This window comes from Lissotriton helveticus, chromosome 12, assembly GCF_964261635.1.
Source record: "Lissotriton helveticus chromosome 12, aLisHel1.1, whole genome shotgun sequence".
Classification (NCBI taxonomy): Eukaryota; Metazoa; Chordata; class Amphibia; order Caudata; family Salamandridae; genus Lissotriton; species Lissotriton helveticus.
The window spans coordinates 559,188,652-559,207,033 of record NC_136073.1 but is presented as its reverse complement, the minus strand read 5'-3'; the positions used below and the strand labels follow the sequence as shown (position 1 = coordinate 559,207,033).

Below are 18,382 nucleotides of genomic sequence, written 5' to 3'. Positions count from 1 at the left end.
GCTAGCTTGATGGCTGTTCACAACTGAGCATCAGGGAACAGATCCCACATGGTATGTAACGCATATCGAGTCAGAGTCCTTTTTTTGATGTTTCCATGGCGGGAGACGTCATGGAGTGGCAAATGCGGGGAGTAGAGGAGCCCCGTGTTCAAATAGCGATGCAGCATCTTCCAGGCCCAATATGTAGTCTGAAGTGTCTGAATTTCTGTGGGCATTCTGGAAAGGCCATGCAGAATAACGGTAGAAAGCGAACAGTGAGTAGCCTGCGACCACTCAGGTTTTAGGTACTGCAGTCTCGCGTCCAGTGATACCAATGATATGCATAGTGCGCCTGCGCCACTAGATAGTAGGAATAAAAGTCCGGAACACCAATTCCCCTAGCCCGATAGGGTATCGTCAACGTCTGCCACTTGATACGTGCTTGACCACCAGCCAAAACCAATCTAATGAGCATCCCCCGAAGTGTATTGAAGAATTTAGAAGTGAGTGGGATAGGGATGTTAAGAAAGAGATACAGAAACAGGGTTAGTACAACCATCTTTATAGTGGTAATCCTACCAGCAGTGGAGAGTGGGAGCTTGATCCATCTATCTATTTGAGTCGATAGTCGGTCAATGGCTGGACCATAGTTGAGGCGAATGATCTCGGATGCAGTGCGGTGTAGAAGGACACCTAAATAGCGAGAGGGCTCATCGCACCAGCGCAGGGGGAAGTCTGATGTGAACTGGGCCGAAACATCTGTTAATGGAAATATTTCAGATTTGTTCCAATTTATAACTTATCGAGAAAACAACCTAAATCGCACAATCTTGCGGAGAAGAGGAGGGAGATTACCAGCAGGGAGCTGCAGAAAGAAGCAACATAGATGCAGAAAGGGGGAAGTGGGATGGAGAAAGAGGCAAGAGGGATACAGAAAGAAGCAAGAGAGTTGCAGAAAGAAACAAAAGCAGTGCAGAAAGAAGCAACAGAGGTGCAGAAAGAGGTAAGAGGAGTGCATAAAGAGGCATGAGGGGTGCAGAAAGACGCAAGAGAGATGCAGAAAGAAGCAAGAGAAATGCAGAAAGAAGCAAGAGAGATGCAGAAAGGGGGAAGTGGGGTGGAGAAAGAGGCAAGAGAGGTGCAGAAAGAAAAGAAGTGAAGAAAGAACAGGTGCAGAAAGATGCAAGAGAGGTGCAGAAAGGGAAGAGGGGTGCAGAAAGAAGCAAGAGGCTTGCAGAAAGAAGAAAGAGTTACAGAAAGAAACAAAAGAAATGCAGAAAGAAGGAACAGAGGTACAGAAAGAGGCAAGAGGGGTGCAGAAAGAGGCACAAGGGTTGCAGAAAGAAGGGACAGAGGTGCAAAAAGAAGCAACAGAGATGCAAAAAGGGGGAACGGGTGGAGAAAGTAGCAAACGAAGAGCAGAAAGAAGTAACGGGTGCAGAAAGAGGCAAGTTGGGTGCACAAAGTGAAAAGGGGTGCAGAAAGAATCAAATAAGTGCAGAAAGAAGCAAGAGTAGTACAGAAATAAGCAACAGAGGTGCAGAAAGAGGGATGAGGGTTGGAGAAAGAGGCAAGAGCCGTGCAGAAAGAAGCAAGAGAGGTGCAGAAAGAAAGAAAAGAGGAGCAGAAAGAAGGAATAGAGGTGCAGAAAGAAGCAAGAGGGGTGCCGAAAGAGAAAAGAGGGATGAGGGTTGGAGAAAGAGGCAAGAGCTGTGTAGAAAGAAGCAATAGGTGTGCAGAAAGAACAAACAGATGCAGAAAGGGGGAAGAGGGATAGAGAAAGAGGCAAGAGGGCTACAGAAAGAAACAAGAGGTGCAGAAATAAACAAAAGAAATGCAGAAAGAAGGAATAGAGGTGCAGAAAGAGAGAAGAGGGGTGTGAAAGAGGGAAGAGGAGTGCAGAAAGAGGCACAAGGGTTGCAGAAAGAAGGGACATAGGTGCAGAAAGAAGAAAGAAGTGCAGAAAGAAGCAATAGAGGTGCAGAAAGAGGGGTAGAAAAAGGCAAGAGAAGTGCAGAAAGAAGCAACAGATGCAGAAAAGGGGGAGCAAGTGGAGAAGGTGGCAAGAGTGGTGTAGAAAGAAACAAAAGAAGTGCAGAAAGAAGGAACAGAGGTGCAGAAAGAAGCATGTGTGGTGCAGAAAGAGGCAAGAGCGGTGTAGAAAGAAGCAAGAGGAGTGCAGAAAGAAGCAAGAGATGCAGAAAGGGGGAAGTGGGGTGGAGAAAGAGGCAAGAGGGATACAGAAAGAAGCAAGAGAGTTACAGAAAGAAACAAAAGAAGTGCAGAAAGAAGCAACAGGTGCAGAAAGAGGCAACAGGAGTGCAGAAAGAGGGATAAGGGGTGCAGAATGAGAAAAGAGGGATACAGAAAGAACAAATAGCAGAAAGAAGGAACTGAGGTGCAGAAAGAGGTAAGAGGGGTACAGAAAAAAGGGGCAGAGGTTTAGAAAGAAGCAAGAGAAATGCAGAAACAAGCAACAGGTGCAGAAGGGGGATGAGGGATGGAGAAAGAGGCAAGAGAAGTGCAGAAAGAAGCAGCAGAGATGCAAAAAGGGGGAACGGGTGGAGAAAGTGGCAACAGGGGTGCAGAAAGAAGCAACGAGGTGCAGAATGCAACAAGAGTAGTGCAAAAATAAAAGAAACTGGTGCAGAAAGAGAGATGAGGGGTGGAGAAAGAGGCAACAGGAGTGCAGAATGAAGCAACGGATGCAAAAAGGTGGAACAGGAGTAGAGAAAGTGGCAACAGCGTTGCAGAAAGAAGCAAGTGAGGTGCAGAAAGAAACAAAAGAGGATCAGAAAGAAGGAACAGAGGTGCAGAAAGAGGCAAGAGGGGTGCTGAAAGAGGGAACAGGGGTGCAGAAAGCACGAGTGGTGCTGAAATAAGCAAGAGAGGTGTAGAAAGAAGCAAGAGGTATGCAGAAAGAAGCAACAGCGCTGCATAAAGGGGGAAGTGGGGTAGAGAAAGAGGAAAGTGATACAGAAAGAAACGAGAGGTGCAGAAAGAAATAAAAGAAGTGCAGAAAGAGGCAAGAGGAGTGCAGAACGAGGGAAGAGGGGTGTGAAAGAGGCACAAGGAGAGCAGAAAGAAACAAGAGAGTTGCAGAAAGAAACAAACGAAGTGCAGAAAGAAGGGACAGGTGCAGAAAGAAGCAAGAGGGGTGCCGATAGAGGCATGAAGGGTGCAGAAAGAAGCACAAGGGTTGCAGAACGAAGGGACAGAGGTGCAGAAAGAAGAAAGAGAAGTGCCGAAAGAAGCAATATAGTTGCAGAAAGATGAATTAGGGGTGGAGAAAGAGGCAAGAGAAGTGCAGGAAGAAGCAACAGAGATGCAAAAAGGGGGAACGGGTGGAGAAAGTGGCAAGAGGGGTGCAGAAAGAAACAAAAGAAGTACAGAAAGAAGGGACAGAGGTGCAGAAAGAGGCCAGAGGGGTACAAAAAGAGGAAAGAGGGGTGCAGAAAGAAGCACATGTGGTGAAGAAAGAAGCAAGAGAGGTGTAGAAAGAAGCTAGAGGAGTGCAGAAAGAAGCAACAGTGATGCAGAAAGGGGGAAGTGGGGTGTAGAAAGAGGCAAGAGGGATACAGAAAGAAGCAAGAGAGTTACAGAAAAAAAGAAGTGCAGAAAGAAGCAACAGAGGTGAAGAAAGAGGCAAGAGGAGTGCATAAAGAAGCAAAGGACACAATACCTTACCCCTCAATTACACAGGGAATCTATTGTCCATCCATATTCTGAAATGACCCCCTTGGAATGTATCTCAAAACATAGACTAGGTATGTGATAGCAAAAGTTAATAGAAGAAACAGCCAACCTACCATTAGAAGTTTCATGGAGCACAACTGCTAACTAAGCTTGGTGGTGTCTACTCTATTTATCTTCCGATACAAAATATTTTTACGCATAAACCGGTTTATGTTGTACAGTGGCACTCTTTAGTTTGAATTGTTTTGTATTTGATAATACATTATTATTATGGTATGAGACAAGGAAAATCCATTTTGACATATTTGTATTGAATTGCCAATTTAGACAGCACTTTATAGCCCTTTTCTCAGCATCAAAGCAGGTTCTTGTAAGGGTAGCATTCTTCACTTTGGGGAAGTGTGTGGTTGCAAGAGATTTGTATTTGTTGTGGCACTAACTGTAAATCTTTTTGTGTTGGGTGTGACTGACAGGAGAAGTGCTTTTATGTTGTCCATGTTTATTGCGTTTAGTACTAGAGGAAAGATGTATGAAAGAGACATATGCACATTGTGATTTCAATTTGTCGGCAGTTGTTGCAGGTCTTTTATTAGGTTTATGGTTTTTCTGTATGCTTTCAGTCTAATTCTGATGCTGACAACAGCAGTTGATGAACCCACTCTTGAGTCTAAGGAATCTAGGATGGATGGACAGGCAGTGTGAGGGAAAAGGGAGAGAGACAAGTCTATCTAATGGGATAATCTGCAGTGCACACATCTTCTGTGTGATTAGAACTGTGGTATCTACTATTGATTAGGATAAGTGATAAGGCAATAGTTGGGACCCATGGGAAGGGATTGTGTTATAGTCCTGCTGGGTGCTAGCTATATGTGGTAGATCTCTTTTGGCTATCAAGTGTCTTCCCATTTTGGTACTGAGTGGTTTAAGGTGGATGGATATTGGGTTTCTATATTATAACATGTCTTGTAGTAGGTCAGGGTTGTTATGTGTGCTATTTCAAGACAGTTGGCTAGTGAACTTTGTTATACAACCTGTACTCATTACAATCAGTTATGGTATTATAGATCCTTAATCAAGACCAATTAATATGTATAAAAGTTATGCCATTAGTACCTTTCACGGGTGGCTGTGTTGTGGTGATTGCTGATTATTTTGAAGCCACTATTTCTATGGAATCCAGTCAGCCTGAAGAAGATCATAGATTGGCTTTATGGAGACTTCTTAGTTATTCTTGAGCAACGGGTGCTATTTATTTATATGATTCCAATTAATATCTTTGGGAAGTTATGTGGTGATTGAGATTCTAGTCTGATGCTTAATCAGGCTGTTTGGAATATCCAACTCATTTACTTTCTTCCTGAATTTGAGGCTCGATTCTTTGTTGCTTAGGTGGTCTTTTAGTTCCTTATTTTTGGAAGAAAGCTCATTGGAGGTTGCATCACAGATTGCTTGTGGATGTGGATCACAGAAGTGGTTCATTTCTGTACTTTCATAGAAGGGTTATACTGCATTAATTATTCTCATAAAGTAATGGTCTCTCTTTGTATGTTTGTGTTGCTGATTTGATTTGTATGCCCTGTTCTGGCATAGCAGAATATTGTTATTGTTCTTGTTGCAGATTTACTCCATTTGTTATAAAGCTTAGAGTTTTGTTTTCAGTGTCTTGATCCTATCATTAATCCATGGGTTCTTTTCTTGAGTTTAGTCCTTTTAGAGGTCTTCAGTGGTACCTATTTGTCCATGGCATTAGTGACTCATTTGTGGTAGGTAGTAACCTCTAGTGATTGGTTGTTGGACGAGTTGAAAATCAAGTATTTCAAGCTTCAGTTGTTTCCTTTGTGGTTGTTATTGTTATTCTGGTTCACCTTTATTGCTGTTTCTTTGGCTGGGAGTTGATCTTGGAAGAGATGAGGTGGTGGATACTTCAGTTTAGTTGGGAAATTCCTGTTACTGCTGCATGTCCTGTAGTATACTTGTATGTAGTATACTTGTAAAGCGCACAGCTGCCCCAGCAACGGGGCGTCCCGGCGCTGTATAACTCTGGGGAACCGTCCTGGCTTTCCCTGTGGGATGGTCCCTTGCTGGGAGTCCCCAAGGTGGAGCCAGGCATCCCCGGAATTGGTGGGGCCGTTGTGGAGATTAGGCAAGCTAATGCCCAGAGTTGCCGAGTGGAACCCCTGATTAGAGTAAGCACCGAAGCGAGAATTATCGAGTCCGCTGACCAAGGTCCACGACCCTGCCGCGTCGGGAATTGAACCCTGGTCCCAGGCTGACTTCTGCTCTCAGGCCTGCCGCCTCTAACCAGTGAGCCACACTACTCCACTGTGTGGAGGAAGGATGTAAATGTGAGTGGATGGAATGACTAGTAAAACCAATGTGTGTCCAGCTGTAGGAATTTCTCTCTTTAGACTTGGGGAAAGTGGTAGCCTCAAGGTTGGACATGATTTTATTTATTTTTTTATTCATAAAGTTTTGTATAGTGCGAACATGACCCTAGAGGGTATCCCAGCGCTTTACATTAGATGAAGGCAGGATACAGTTGAAAAAACAAAAACTCGTCAAATATATGAACGTAGCATTGAGGTTCATCAATGAAGTAATTGGACACCTTAGCGGAGTTGTAGGCAGGTATGTAGTCAATAGGACATAATGTGTTATAAATAGATCATAAGGTGATAATCTTAGGGCGTGAACTTGTTCATTAGAAGAGTTTTCATTTCTTTTTTGAAGGAGGAGGTAGATGAGATTCGGCGGACATCCGGCTGCAGAGAGTTCATATTTTTATGCGATTCCCGAGAAGGCTGTGTAGCACGTTCTCTTTTTGTGGAAACTCTGTGGTTTCAGTAGCAGTGAGTTCGTACTGCTTGAAGATCTGCATCCCCCTTACAACTCTAGCTTTTGTGCCACATTTCTGGGGTCTTGAAATGAAGGGCTTTATGAGACATACAGGTAATCTTTAGCTGTATTCTTGCCTCGTAGGGGTGCCAGTTCAGGGCTTTTAGGGCCAGGGATATGTGAGCTTTGACCACCAGCTTTACGTTGGTCTGTGGTAGGAAGGGTTTACGTTTCCTTAGGATACTCATCTGGTTATTAGTTCCTTTGGTGGCATTACTGATATGATTATGCATATCCAAGTGTTTGTCTAATATTATTTCCAGGGGTTTAGAGGGCTCAATAATGTGAGGAGAACAGTTGAAGGCTGTTAGATGCTTCAACTAGAGGTCGTTCTTGGGCGTTGGTTAGGGGGAGAGATGATTAGGAATTCCGTTTTGGAGGTGTTGAGCCTGAGGTGGTTGCCAGTGAGCCAGCTTTGATGGATTTGGTTTGTGTTTTATCTAGGCAGTCAAACTAGTTGTTCATGTCTCCATGGTCACATTGGTTGATAAGGTTTCATGTAGCCTCTCTCCTCCATGCCATCAATTTAGACATCAATGAAACATAAACTGGAGGTGTTCTGAATGTAAGAAGAAATGTACAGGGAAAAAGTGTTGATGAATTTTCTCAACATAATATCACTTTTGGTCATGAAGAAATCTTAAAGACGACAGCATTTGTACCTTCTATTTTAGGGCAAGTGCTGCAGATTAGCCATATTCTGAGGGAAGGCTTCCTAACAGGTTGGGCAGCATCATCGCTGGACCCCATTCCAGTTATCAAAAGTAGATCCAAGTAACGATGATTCTTACATCAAATCTTAGATATTTAGTCAGTATTTAATCATGGATTGGGCATTGATGAGGCAGTTTAGTTTCTGTGCACATAGCCCATTCTAATATGAGGATGATGTGAGGGAAGCGAGGTGCGCCTGTAGTGTAGTGAGGGTGTGTGTGATTGTAGCATGGGGGCACACTTGATATTTGGGGAGGGAATGGGGTGTGTGTTGCATTAAAATGTTTTAGGGCTATCAATGTACATTTTTGTTTGTTTGAGGACTATTTGATTAGTAAAGTAATGATAGAGCTTGGCATTGTTCTTCCCTTTTAAATACTCTGTTTTATTTTCATTCCTTTTGTCTTTTGACCTATGTGTCTTTCTGTTTGATGATTTAGGAAAAGTGGGAGGCCGTTCCTCACAGAGCAACAGTTTATGCCCAAGTGGTGGAGTCCGTGAGAATGTGGTCTTGGAACAAGCTGCTTCCGTTTTCTGTCCAAACTGAGGCGGGGAACTGTGAGAAAAACATTGTGCCATTCCCAGAGATGGAGTTGTGCCCGGGTGCTCCTTGCGTTCATGACATCCAACTTAACCAGGTGGCACAGGGCGACTTCAAGCCGCTCAGTGAAGTGCTTAGCATGTTCAGGTAAGGGACTGAATTTATCGTATGATACATGTTTGCCCTCATTTAAAGTGACAGTGCCAACAAATTAGTAAGCCCAAATATAAACATGCGTTTTTCAATTAATTTCTGTAAATGTGTACGGTATACATAAAATGCATATAACAATTCTTTTAGCAGTAGCCAAACATACTTAGTTTATACGTTTTTTGTGAAGCTCACATTGTGCAAAATAGCTTTGGTAGCACGCCTATATCATACTGGTATAAATACCTTCTGATCTAAATGTGCAAATTGGCAAATATTACAAACACAATATACACATATATATATATACACACACATAGACAATCTATTGTTACCTTGCTCAAATAAAAGCGCTTTGAAGAAAGGTAACTTTCTGTTAATTCATGTGTTTATTGGGTGCTTCCCCACATACTGTTTTGTTGGTATTTTAGAGCACAATGTTCAGCAGAGACTTTGAAATCTTTGGCATTATGCCCATTCTTCTAGTTAGCCACAATTATTTCATGGGTGGAGTGCTTCATCGAAGTAGTAGACTGTCACAGTTGTCTCTTGGCTGATGGGTGCAATGAGTTGAAATACAGCATGACTCAGAAAGCCATGAAAAAAAGCCAATGTATTCCGTAGATGGGATGCAGGTGCTCCTGGCACCAGTAGGGTGTTTGAGAAAAACTTTATAGAAAATGCCCGCATTTAGAGCCTTTTCTGAAGAATGCTGACACTGCAATGTGTATGGTCTTCAGCTGAGATTTCCATTGCATTTCTGTTTTTTCCTGTTTTTTTCCCTTTTGAATACAGCATGTTTTACCAGCCTAGTTTCAGGCTTCCTAATGATAGGTTATGCCTCAGATAGAAGTGAGAGGCCACTGTTCAAACTTCTAAGTGGCACAGATAGTACACAATCTTTGTAGGCTATACATAACGTTTTAAATGTGATCCTTCTCTCTGGGGAGTAGCACTTTTTCTGTGTGGTCACCGTGAATATTGTTTTTCCTTTATCTGGAGCCAATTTGTGCTGGTATTAGGACTCTTCCTCTCTCTGCTTCTGCAGTGGTGTCTGTGCTTGGGAAAAAGCTAGAAAAAGTATTCAAGGTTATATTCCACTCAATTTTAAAAAACAAATGTCATGATGAAATTAGACTTTGGGTAACTTTAGTGGAAAGAATACATTTATAAAAAATATACTTTGCGCTGCCTGAGCTGGCGCTGGGTTTACATCAGTTTTCCACTCATCTAGCCTCCATAGGCTAAATACATATTCCTGGCTAGAGGTAACAACTCTGCTCTACAAAGATCAGTAGTTTGGCCTATGGGTCTAAGAATATAGTAAATCACAATGGGGTAACCCAGTATCCCTCAGAACCTGGGCAACGTTGAGTTATGTGATTTAATCAAAAAGAGACTAGCTCATATTTATATTAGATTACTAAAAACAAGAAAAAGACTCTGGTATGTTTCGTCATAGAGTGGGAACACCTGGTGAGTATGTTCATAAAGCCCTCACCCACCAACCTAGTTGGTGGCATGCTTCATCATCGGGCCCACCCAGTAGCACCTAGCGTGCCCCGGGTGTGCTTCAACGCCTGATTACAGCGGAGCTGGTATTTTGCTGAGTGTGCAGTGAAGATGGTTAAGAAAGTGATGTTAAAACGGCTTGGCGGGGGTCCCAGTACCCGAGGGTAGGATTAGACTTTAATACCTGGGCCTCCGTCAGCGGTTAAAAAATAAGGCTGGAGGATGTAAGAGGCGAGTTACGACCTCTCACATCCAATGGGTCAACATGTTTCAGCCAGTGCCTTATGTCTATGCTGGCTTTCTTCAGGACCTAGATAAAAGGGGGGTTGAGTTATAACAACAATGGTCCTGTCGGGATCGAACAAGTTTTGCATCACATTCTACTGAATAATTAACATTTAATTTCTTTAAAAATAGGTCAATCAGTAGCAAAAGCCTAAAGCCCCAAAATTAATTAATTAAATAAATAGATCCAAACCATATCGGGTATAACAGGCTATTTTTATATGAATTATTTGCATTCATAAATACCCTATTTGCATTGGAAAACAATTATAAACGGCGCATCAGTTGTGAGAACAGTGAGGTTCTGGTGCGCAGTGATGTATCATGCAGTGATAGAATCGTGACTTATATACAGTGAGGTAAGGGGGGGGAAAGGTTTTTTGGTCAGACAAGTCTTCATTCAATAATTTGTACCGTGGGCCACATCCATTGACTGTTACACAGAGTTTCTAAAGCTGATCCAAATTATTCGTCGACGTTTCAACCCAATTATGGCCCTAGTTGTGGGTCACTGCGGGTCTTCATCAGGACTGTGGGGCAGGAGGGTGGAGTCGTATAGGCCGCCTGTTTGGACAAGATTGGAATTAAGGTCTGGATTAGATATTGTTTAGTTGCTAGTATGGCTAGGCTGGCAAGAGTGTACTTACTTCTGGGTGCCCAGGCGGGTCCTCCCAGGGTGTTGACAAGTCCTTTGTCTTGTAAGGAGGTCAGTGGAATTAATTCCTCTTAGTGTAGTTCTATAAGAAAACGGGTAATGGATTTAGTGACCCGTCTATATCTTTAGGTTATCAAAGAAGCCTCATTGTCGCTTATCACTCACCTGCTGTTACATGGTTTAATACAGCAAGCTTCGAAAACGATATAAATCGGAAGGTCTCAGTAAGGCGTTACTCTGGGGGAGAGAAAATGCCCTCCATTAGTTACCTTCCCAAAACCCTCTGACTGTGCCTACTTAATGCTAGAACGTGGACCTTGTTAACTTTAAGGCAGATTACATAGTATTAACGCATTGGCGCTTATATGAGACACTCATCTGCTCCTATATTATACAGTCTATGAGCTACGTGGTTGCGCTCTGCTAAGAAATCAAAGAAACGATTTGACTAAAGTCTCTGGGCTGTCGGTTAAAGTTACTCAAATATACGATAAAGCGCCAATGTGAGACATCCTTCCGTTACCATCTCAAAGAAACTGGTGTCTATCGTTTAGGGGCTTAAGGTTAAATGGAAGCTACTTCCATAACCCGAGAAGCCACAGCGTCTCGACAAAGTTGGAGCCCCACGCAAGGTGACACAGCAAGCAGCGCTTACCTAGTTTCATTCAAGTAGTTAAGAAAACGGGGCGCCGGGTTATTTCATCCGTGCGTCTCTGCCGATTTTCCTTACAGAAAAGGATTTGCGGTGTTGCTCCCGGCCAGTATTAACTGGTTCGGGGAGCGCGAGGACGTGCCGTGCTCGACGCGCTTCGGTTGCTAGGCAACCTCCGGTATGTGGAGCAGCGCGCGATCATACTATGGTGGTTTGGAACTATCGGTCTAAACTTGTAGTATATTCAAATGCGTTCTCTTGAAGAAAATGTTCACAGTTTTAACACCACTAACGCCGATTGTGGCTGAAGTGTGGGTATTTAGGCATGTTCATATATACAATGATTATATCGCGAAAACCATGTACGTGGCATTGTGCTTAGTGGCATGCTGACTAAACATTACAACAAAGTGCTCCATCAATAAGGGTGGCAGGGTGACATGGTATTGCTTCAGATTACATCAAGGTTCATATTCCCACTAGTACAGTTCTGCAAATTCTAGTGACACTAGTGCTGCAATGAAAGTCATGAGTCAATAGCTTGTCATAGGTATTATTCCAGCTAGGAGAGCCACTTCGTTTGATGATATCTGTGCGACACTGATATCTCACACTTGTATATTCACAACAACAGTATGGACATTTATGCGTCCGTGTATTTACAAATTGAAGGGAGGACATTTAGCTCCCATATCGCAACAGGCTTGGGGAAGCATTGGACCTGGTACAGGGGATCACTTTAGTTCTATACAAACGTAACCACATTTACAGTAAATTACATGGTGTATTTACATATGGCCGTTAAAAAACTTAATTCGGTGTATATCGCTTGATCAATTGTAATAGACCTGGAGGAAAGTGTACCATACAGCTCTCCCATCTGTTTTGCGGTTTCCTCCTTCTCGTTAAGCCCTTCCTGTACTGAGTTCAGAAGGTGTATCCACGTGCATTCTTTGTAGTTAAGAGATTTAGTGATGGAACCTCCCCTGGCACTGGGGATGATTTTCTCTACTACCAGCCACCCGATGTCCTCAGGTGTGTGATTGTATGTGCTGTAGTGTTCCACTAGAGGGGCTCCTATTGTTCTGCACCCGATTCTACTCGTGCTGTAAAATCCTCTTCTTTACTCTCTGTGTTGTCTGTCCAATGTACACTCGTTGGCAGGGGCAGAAAATAGCGTAAATTACGCATGTAGTGTTACAATTCGTGAAATGTTTGAGTTGAAAAGTTCTGTGGTTGTGAGTAAAGTTAATCCCTTCCAGGCAAAAATCACAGGCCTTACAGCCACCACATTTGCGGTGCCCAATAACTGGCGGGAGTCCCAAGAGATTTCTCAGGTCCGGTTGTTTTGGTGGATCCAGAAATGCTTTTACCACAGTGTCTTTCACGTTCTTACCCCTTTTGAAAGCAAAGAGGGGTTTTTGTTCCATCCGTAGTTCCCCTGCCACCAAATTCCAATATTTGCATACGATTTTCTTGATATCATTACTCCTGGTGTTGAATGTTGTTACACATACAATCTTGTCTATCTCCTTAGTTTTTTCTTTAGTCGTAAGCAGCTGTTCCCGATGGCAGTACCATGCTCGTTTTTTGGCTCGTTTCAGCAGGCCTTTAGGGTAACCCCTTTCCCGTAAGCGCGTCGTCAGTATCTCAGATTCCTTAAAGAAATCCTTCCTTTGTGAGAAGTTTCTTCTTAACCTCAGATACTGCCCATACGGCAAGTTGTCCCTCAGATTGCGGTAATGATGTGAATCGTACATCAACAGGGTGTTCCTCTCCATCGGTTTTCGATATAGATCACAATATAGCTGTCCTCCCTCTGCCCTGAAGGTGAGATCCAGGAAATCAATAGATGCACTGCTGTGGGCCATTGTGAATTGTATGTCTCTGTTTCTGTTGTTCAGCCACGAGTGGAACTCCATCAAGTCACTCTCTGTTCTGGACCAAATCATTATAACATCATCGATGTATCTTTTCCAGCATTCAATTTTACTGAGGTATGGATTCTGTTGGTTGTACAAGTGTTTCTCCTCATAGCTATCCATGAACAGATTCGCCAGACTTGGGGCTTATGTTGCGCCCATGGCCACTCCCTTGCATTGGTAGTAGAACTGTCTCTTAAATATGAAGTAATTCCTTTTCATGGCAGTTTCCAGAAGTGAGATCACGAAGGTAGTTGGGATGCAATGAGGTCTTGGTCTTAACTCCAATGTCGTCCTCATCACATCCACTGCTTCATCCTGAGGGATAGAGGTATACAGGGAGCACACGTCAAGGGTGACCATTATTTGATTTCTTTCATCAAATGGTTGACCTTCTAACAGTTGAATTATATTCATACTATCCCTTACATATGATTTGGTTTCAAGGACCCAGGGTTGCAAAAAGTAATCAATAAATTGATTTAGCGGTTCCAGAACCGAACCACACCCGATACTATGGGTCTTCCCGGTGGTTTCTCCAGTCTCTTGTGTACCTTAGGTAGCGTGTAGAGGGTCGGGATCCTTGGTTCACATTGGTTCAAGAAATCACGCTCCTGTTGACTTAGGTACCCCTCCTCCATTCCTCTTTTTGTGGTCTCCTCTATCAGTTGCTTGATGTCTTGTGTGGGGTCTTTCCCGATTTTCGGTATGCTCTCCTGGACTTGTAGTTGCTGTTCGATCTCACAGATGTAGTCCTGTGGACCACAATCGCACCCCCTTTGTCCGCTGGTTTGATCACTATGGATTCATTCTTCCCAAGTGTAGTCAAGGCCAGTTTCAGTCTTAGTCGTGTTATATCTGATATATTTCCTCTTCCAGTAGCTGCATGGTAGCCTCTAAAACAATTTTTTCAAAAGCCAATATTCTGTCAGACATCATGAATGCCGCAGGTGTAAATGTAGATGGTGGTCTAAAAGTGGTTGCAGCTTGTGAAGGCGAAAGTGTTTTTTCAAAAATAATATTTGAGTCTTATCTTTCTAAAGAAACGATGTAGTTCAAGTTTCACTTGAAAGGAATCTGGTACAGACGTTGGTACAAAGGACAACCCCTTTGACAGGATATCCTTCGCTGCGGGTGTCAGGATGTAATTGGATAGGTTGATTATGGGATCAAGTATATCAATTGTTGTTGTAGTCTGGTGTCCAGGGGTTATTATAGGCACTGTATTAACTCTGTTACTAGTTGTCAGTGATTGTGCTACACTTGTCACTGGAGTGGCATCACTTGTAATTGCAGCTTGGTGGACTGGCGTTATTAAAGACACTGTTTCAACTCCATTGCTCGTTATCAATGAAAGTGTTTCGCTTGTAATTACAGTGTTTGGATCAAGGGCATCCATTGTTATTGTAGTATGGTGTCCTTGAGTTATTGTAGACACCGTCTGAACTCTATTGCTAGGTGCTCGTGTTCCTACCTGTGGTGCCGTGTAACGAAGGATGGATGTGCCTTGTGTCAGATATGTGTCTACCATCTGTATGTTTGTCTCCTCGTGGAGATCTCTACATGTGTTTCTAGCTGGTAGAACCGGACCCTTGATGTTCCCTGTGTATTCCTTCCCCTGCCCCATCTCCTTGGTCGCTCCCAGTTCTGCTGTCTCCTCCCGCCTCTGTTGCCCCTGGTGTAGCTGTCTCCTAAAAAATGAGGCCCCTGATATTCTTGGTTGCTTGTTGAGGGTCTCTCTGTCTCAGATTCTGAGCTACTTCCTACGGAGGAGTTTGAGAAAGTATAAAACCTTCTTGGGCCTTGCCTACCCCTGTTTGAGAAAAACTTATTTATCTTGTTGGTAGTAGTCGTCTGTAAGGTAAGGATACGTTATCTTCTTTTTTTTTTTTTTATGTATTTTTATTGCAGAACTGATACACGGCCATTCAGCCCACAACCCGGAGGTCGGGCGGCAAATTGTAAACGACGTATGTACACAGGCTCAGCAAGAAGCCCGACACAGACAATCATCCTGCTATATCTCAGCTCTGCTTTTGCTTTAGTCGTAAATAAAGAAAACCTTGATCAAGAAAGAAAAACATAAAAAAAAAAACCCTCCCCCTCCCCCATTGCAGCAAAACTCACCCATCGAACTGTAGGCTAGACAACTGAGACATAGGATCGAACGTTCGTGCGGTAATTTGTATGTGTTGTCCGCCCACCAACCCCCCCCCCTTCATCAGTGCAGTAGCAGTTCATCTGTGAGCGTGTAGGAGGAAACTATCCATAGTGTGTAGAAGTATGTAAGAAATCTATCGCATTACAGGGACGCAGGAAGTTCAGCAGCATCGCTGTCCGTGTCGCTAGGGGAGTTGTGATCGCGCAGGGCTTGTACTAATGTTTCCCACGCCTGTGCAGAGTCCAGTGCTTTTTCATTTTGCTGCCGCCTCGCTAGTTGGTAGCGCAGGGTACTCTCTCCCTCAGCCCATTTGAGGAATTCAGTGCGCCATTTAGTGCCCGTTAGACCAACTCGTGCCTTCCAGCGCCGCGTTATTTCCCGTTTCGCCAAAAGTAGTCCCATGTCGATAAATTTGCTAGTCACCCGTGTCTTGGGGGTGTGTGGGAACCAGTGCAGAAGCGCCACTGCGATGTCAAACTGGAGGGTTCGCTCCGTTACCTCGTTAAGGGTGTCCCCCACCATTGTCCAGAAAGAGGACAGGGCGGAGCAGGACCATAGCATGTGGGCCAGGTCCGCTCCGATTGTCCGGCATCTCGGGCAAGCCGCGGTGTCAGAGGCAAAGTACTTCTGTATCTTTTCCGGGGTTAGATATGCTCGGTGCAGAATATAAAAGTGGACCAATTGGAACCGAGCATTGCGCGTGCTCTTCCAGGCCCGGCGCATCAGCTGGGCCCATGTGGTCTCCGGGATGATCCTCCCTATGTCCGTCTCCCATTTGACCGTAAGTGTCTCCAGTGGGGTTAACTGCTCCTGAGTCATCCTATTGTATAAGCATGTTACGGCTTTAACCGTTCCGGCTGCCATCATCACATATTGGCACGTCAGGGACAACGGCGGTTCCTCAAGACCAGTCCGCCAATGCGTCTGCAGCGCTCTCGTGACCACCGCGTGCAGCAGGAAGTCGCCTCGGGAGACGTCAAAGCGATCCAATATTGTCTGGAAGGGCAAGAGCACTCCATCCTCATACAGGTCTCCCAAGACCTGTATACCCGCTTCTTCCCAGGTATGCAATTGGGACCAATCTCCACCATGGGGGAGAGCAGTGAGCATACCCAATGGGATCTCGGGGGCGTATGGGTGGCCTATTCCCAGCTTGCGCTGAGCACGATTCCAGCACGATCTAATGGTGCGTTTCTCCTGCGTGAGGTCCCTCACTGCTATCCTCTGCCGTAACGCGATGTAAGAGAGAACGTGCCGGGGAATACCCAGCCCCCTCTCCTCCTCCGGTCCCCGGTATTCCCGTGCCACCTCCTGAGTGTAAATCTGTAGTTGGGCAGCTAGATAGTACGTCTCGAAATCTGGAACTGCCAACCCACCCTCCGCCTTTGGTCTCATAAGGGTCTGAAGTGCCACCCTGCGGCGGCCTGATCCCCAGAGGAACGCAACTATGAGCGATTTCAAGTTCCGAAATTCAGCCGGTGGAATCCATATCGGTAACGTTCTGAAATAATAAAGGAGTCGGGGAAGCGCCACCATCTTGAGCAGCGCTATGCGTCCCGCTACCGACAGTGGCAAAGTAGCCCAGAATGACATGCTACCCTTTAATGCCCGGACGTAACGAGATATGTTGCCCTCCAGGACAGCGGTGGGGGAGTGGTAAATATAGACTCCCAGGTATTTAAAGCAACATGGCGCCCAACGAATCGCCCTAGTCGTATCAGGCTGGGGTTCCCCACTGCGAACCGGGAACAAGCAAGTCTTCGACCAGTTCACTTTAAGGCCTGATATCGCACCAAAGGACGTGAGTACTGCATCGGCAGCGGCCAGTGCCTCCCCAGCATCCTCCAGGAACAACAGCAGGTCATCAGCATAGAGGGAGATGAACTGTTGCCCCAATAAGGTCCGCAATCCTCTGTAGTGGGCCCCGGTGCGAACCGACAGTGCCAGGGGTTCCACTGCCAGCGCAAATAGTAGAGGAGACAGCGAGCAACCCTGTCTCGTGCCGCGCTCCACTGAGTATTGCCGGGAGATCAACGGACCCGATCTTACTCTCGCTACCGCCGAGGCATAGAGCACCGCGGTCCAGTGCAAGAAACCTTCCCCCAGCCCTAACGAACCAAGCACTCTATAGAGGTATTCCCACTCCAAGCTATCAAAAGCCTTCTCCAGGTCGATCGATAGAATCATGGGTTGGGAAGCCTCTTCATGGCTATCCTCTAGCAGGCGAAGCAGGCGACGGATGTTCATTGTGGTGTTACGCTTGGGAATAAACCCTGCTTGGTCTCTATGCACCAAGGAGCCTATGTGCCCCAGCAATCTCGACGCTAGAATGCTGCTCAATATCTTATAATCTACCGTGAGCATCGAAAGCGGCCTATAGGACGCCGGATCACTAGCCTCTCTATCCGGTTTGACCAGGGGGGCCACTAGGGCCTCGCGCATCGAGCCCGGGAGGTATTCCAGGTGCCTTGCCTCTCTGTAGATCAGCAACAGGCGCGGGGCCAGGAGGTCCACATAGGTGGCGTAAAACTCTACCGGGAGGCCATCGAGACCCGGAGTTTTGTTGCGTGCCATGCGCTTGATGGCGCTGCGGATCTTCCCCAGCTTCACCTCTCTCCCCAACTCTTTGGCGTGCTCGGCCCCTAGGGTAGGGATAGGCAAGTCCTGTAGGAAGGTGTCAATGGGAGTAGCATCCCCATCCGCTCTACTCAGATATAAATCCTCATAGTAGGTTGTGAAGCATTCCAGGATTTCCGGCTGGGTATAGACCTCCACTCCCACTGCGTCGCGCATGGCTACGGTGGGAGAGGTACGTCTCATGGGGTTAGACAGCCAGGCCAAGAGCGCCCCCGATTTGTCCCCCTCCACGAGCGATCTAGTGAGATAGGCTTTGTAATCAAAACTGCGCAACCTTTCAACCTCCACAGCTACCGCCTCTCTCGCGGCTGCTGTCCGCTGCTGGAGCTCCGGTCGGCCAGGGCGCCGCAGTTCCAGCTCGCGAAGTTTCTGATCTGCTTTGCCTAGGTCTTCTAAAAGGACGTATCCCCACTTTCTTAGCTATGCAGTAGCCCCTCATAACTACCTTGAAGGCGTCCCATTCGATGACCCTAGCTCCAGCCGTGCCCTCATTTTCCGCGAAATAGGTTGTGATCCTGTCCTCCAGTTCAGTCCGAAAAACACCTGGTCCTCCAGCAGCTCGGGCTGCAACCTCCACGTTAGG

At 45.4% G+C, this 18,382-nt stretch overlaps 1 protein-coding gene across 1 annotated transcript in view; it reads left to right on the top strand.

Annotated features, from left to right (window-relative positions):
- The window catches only part of PRMT7 (protein arginine methyltransferase 7), a 645,306-nt gene that overhangs the window by 120,303 nt on the left and 506,621 nt on the right, over nucleotides 1-18,382 (top strand). The window contains exon 7 of the mRNA XM_078670716.1: nucleotides 7,725-7,972. Coding sequence (XP_078526842.1) covers nucleotides 7,725-7,972 — 248 coding nt within the window. The remainder of the gene's footprint in view (nucleotides 1-7,724; nucleotides 7,973-18,382) is intronic.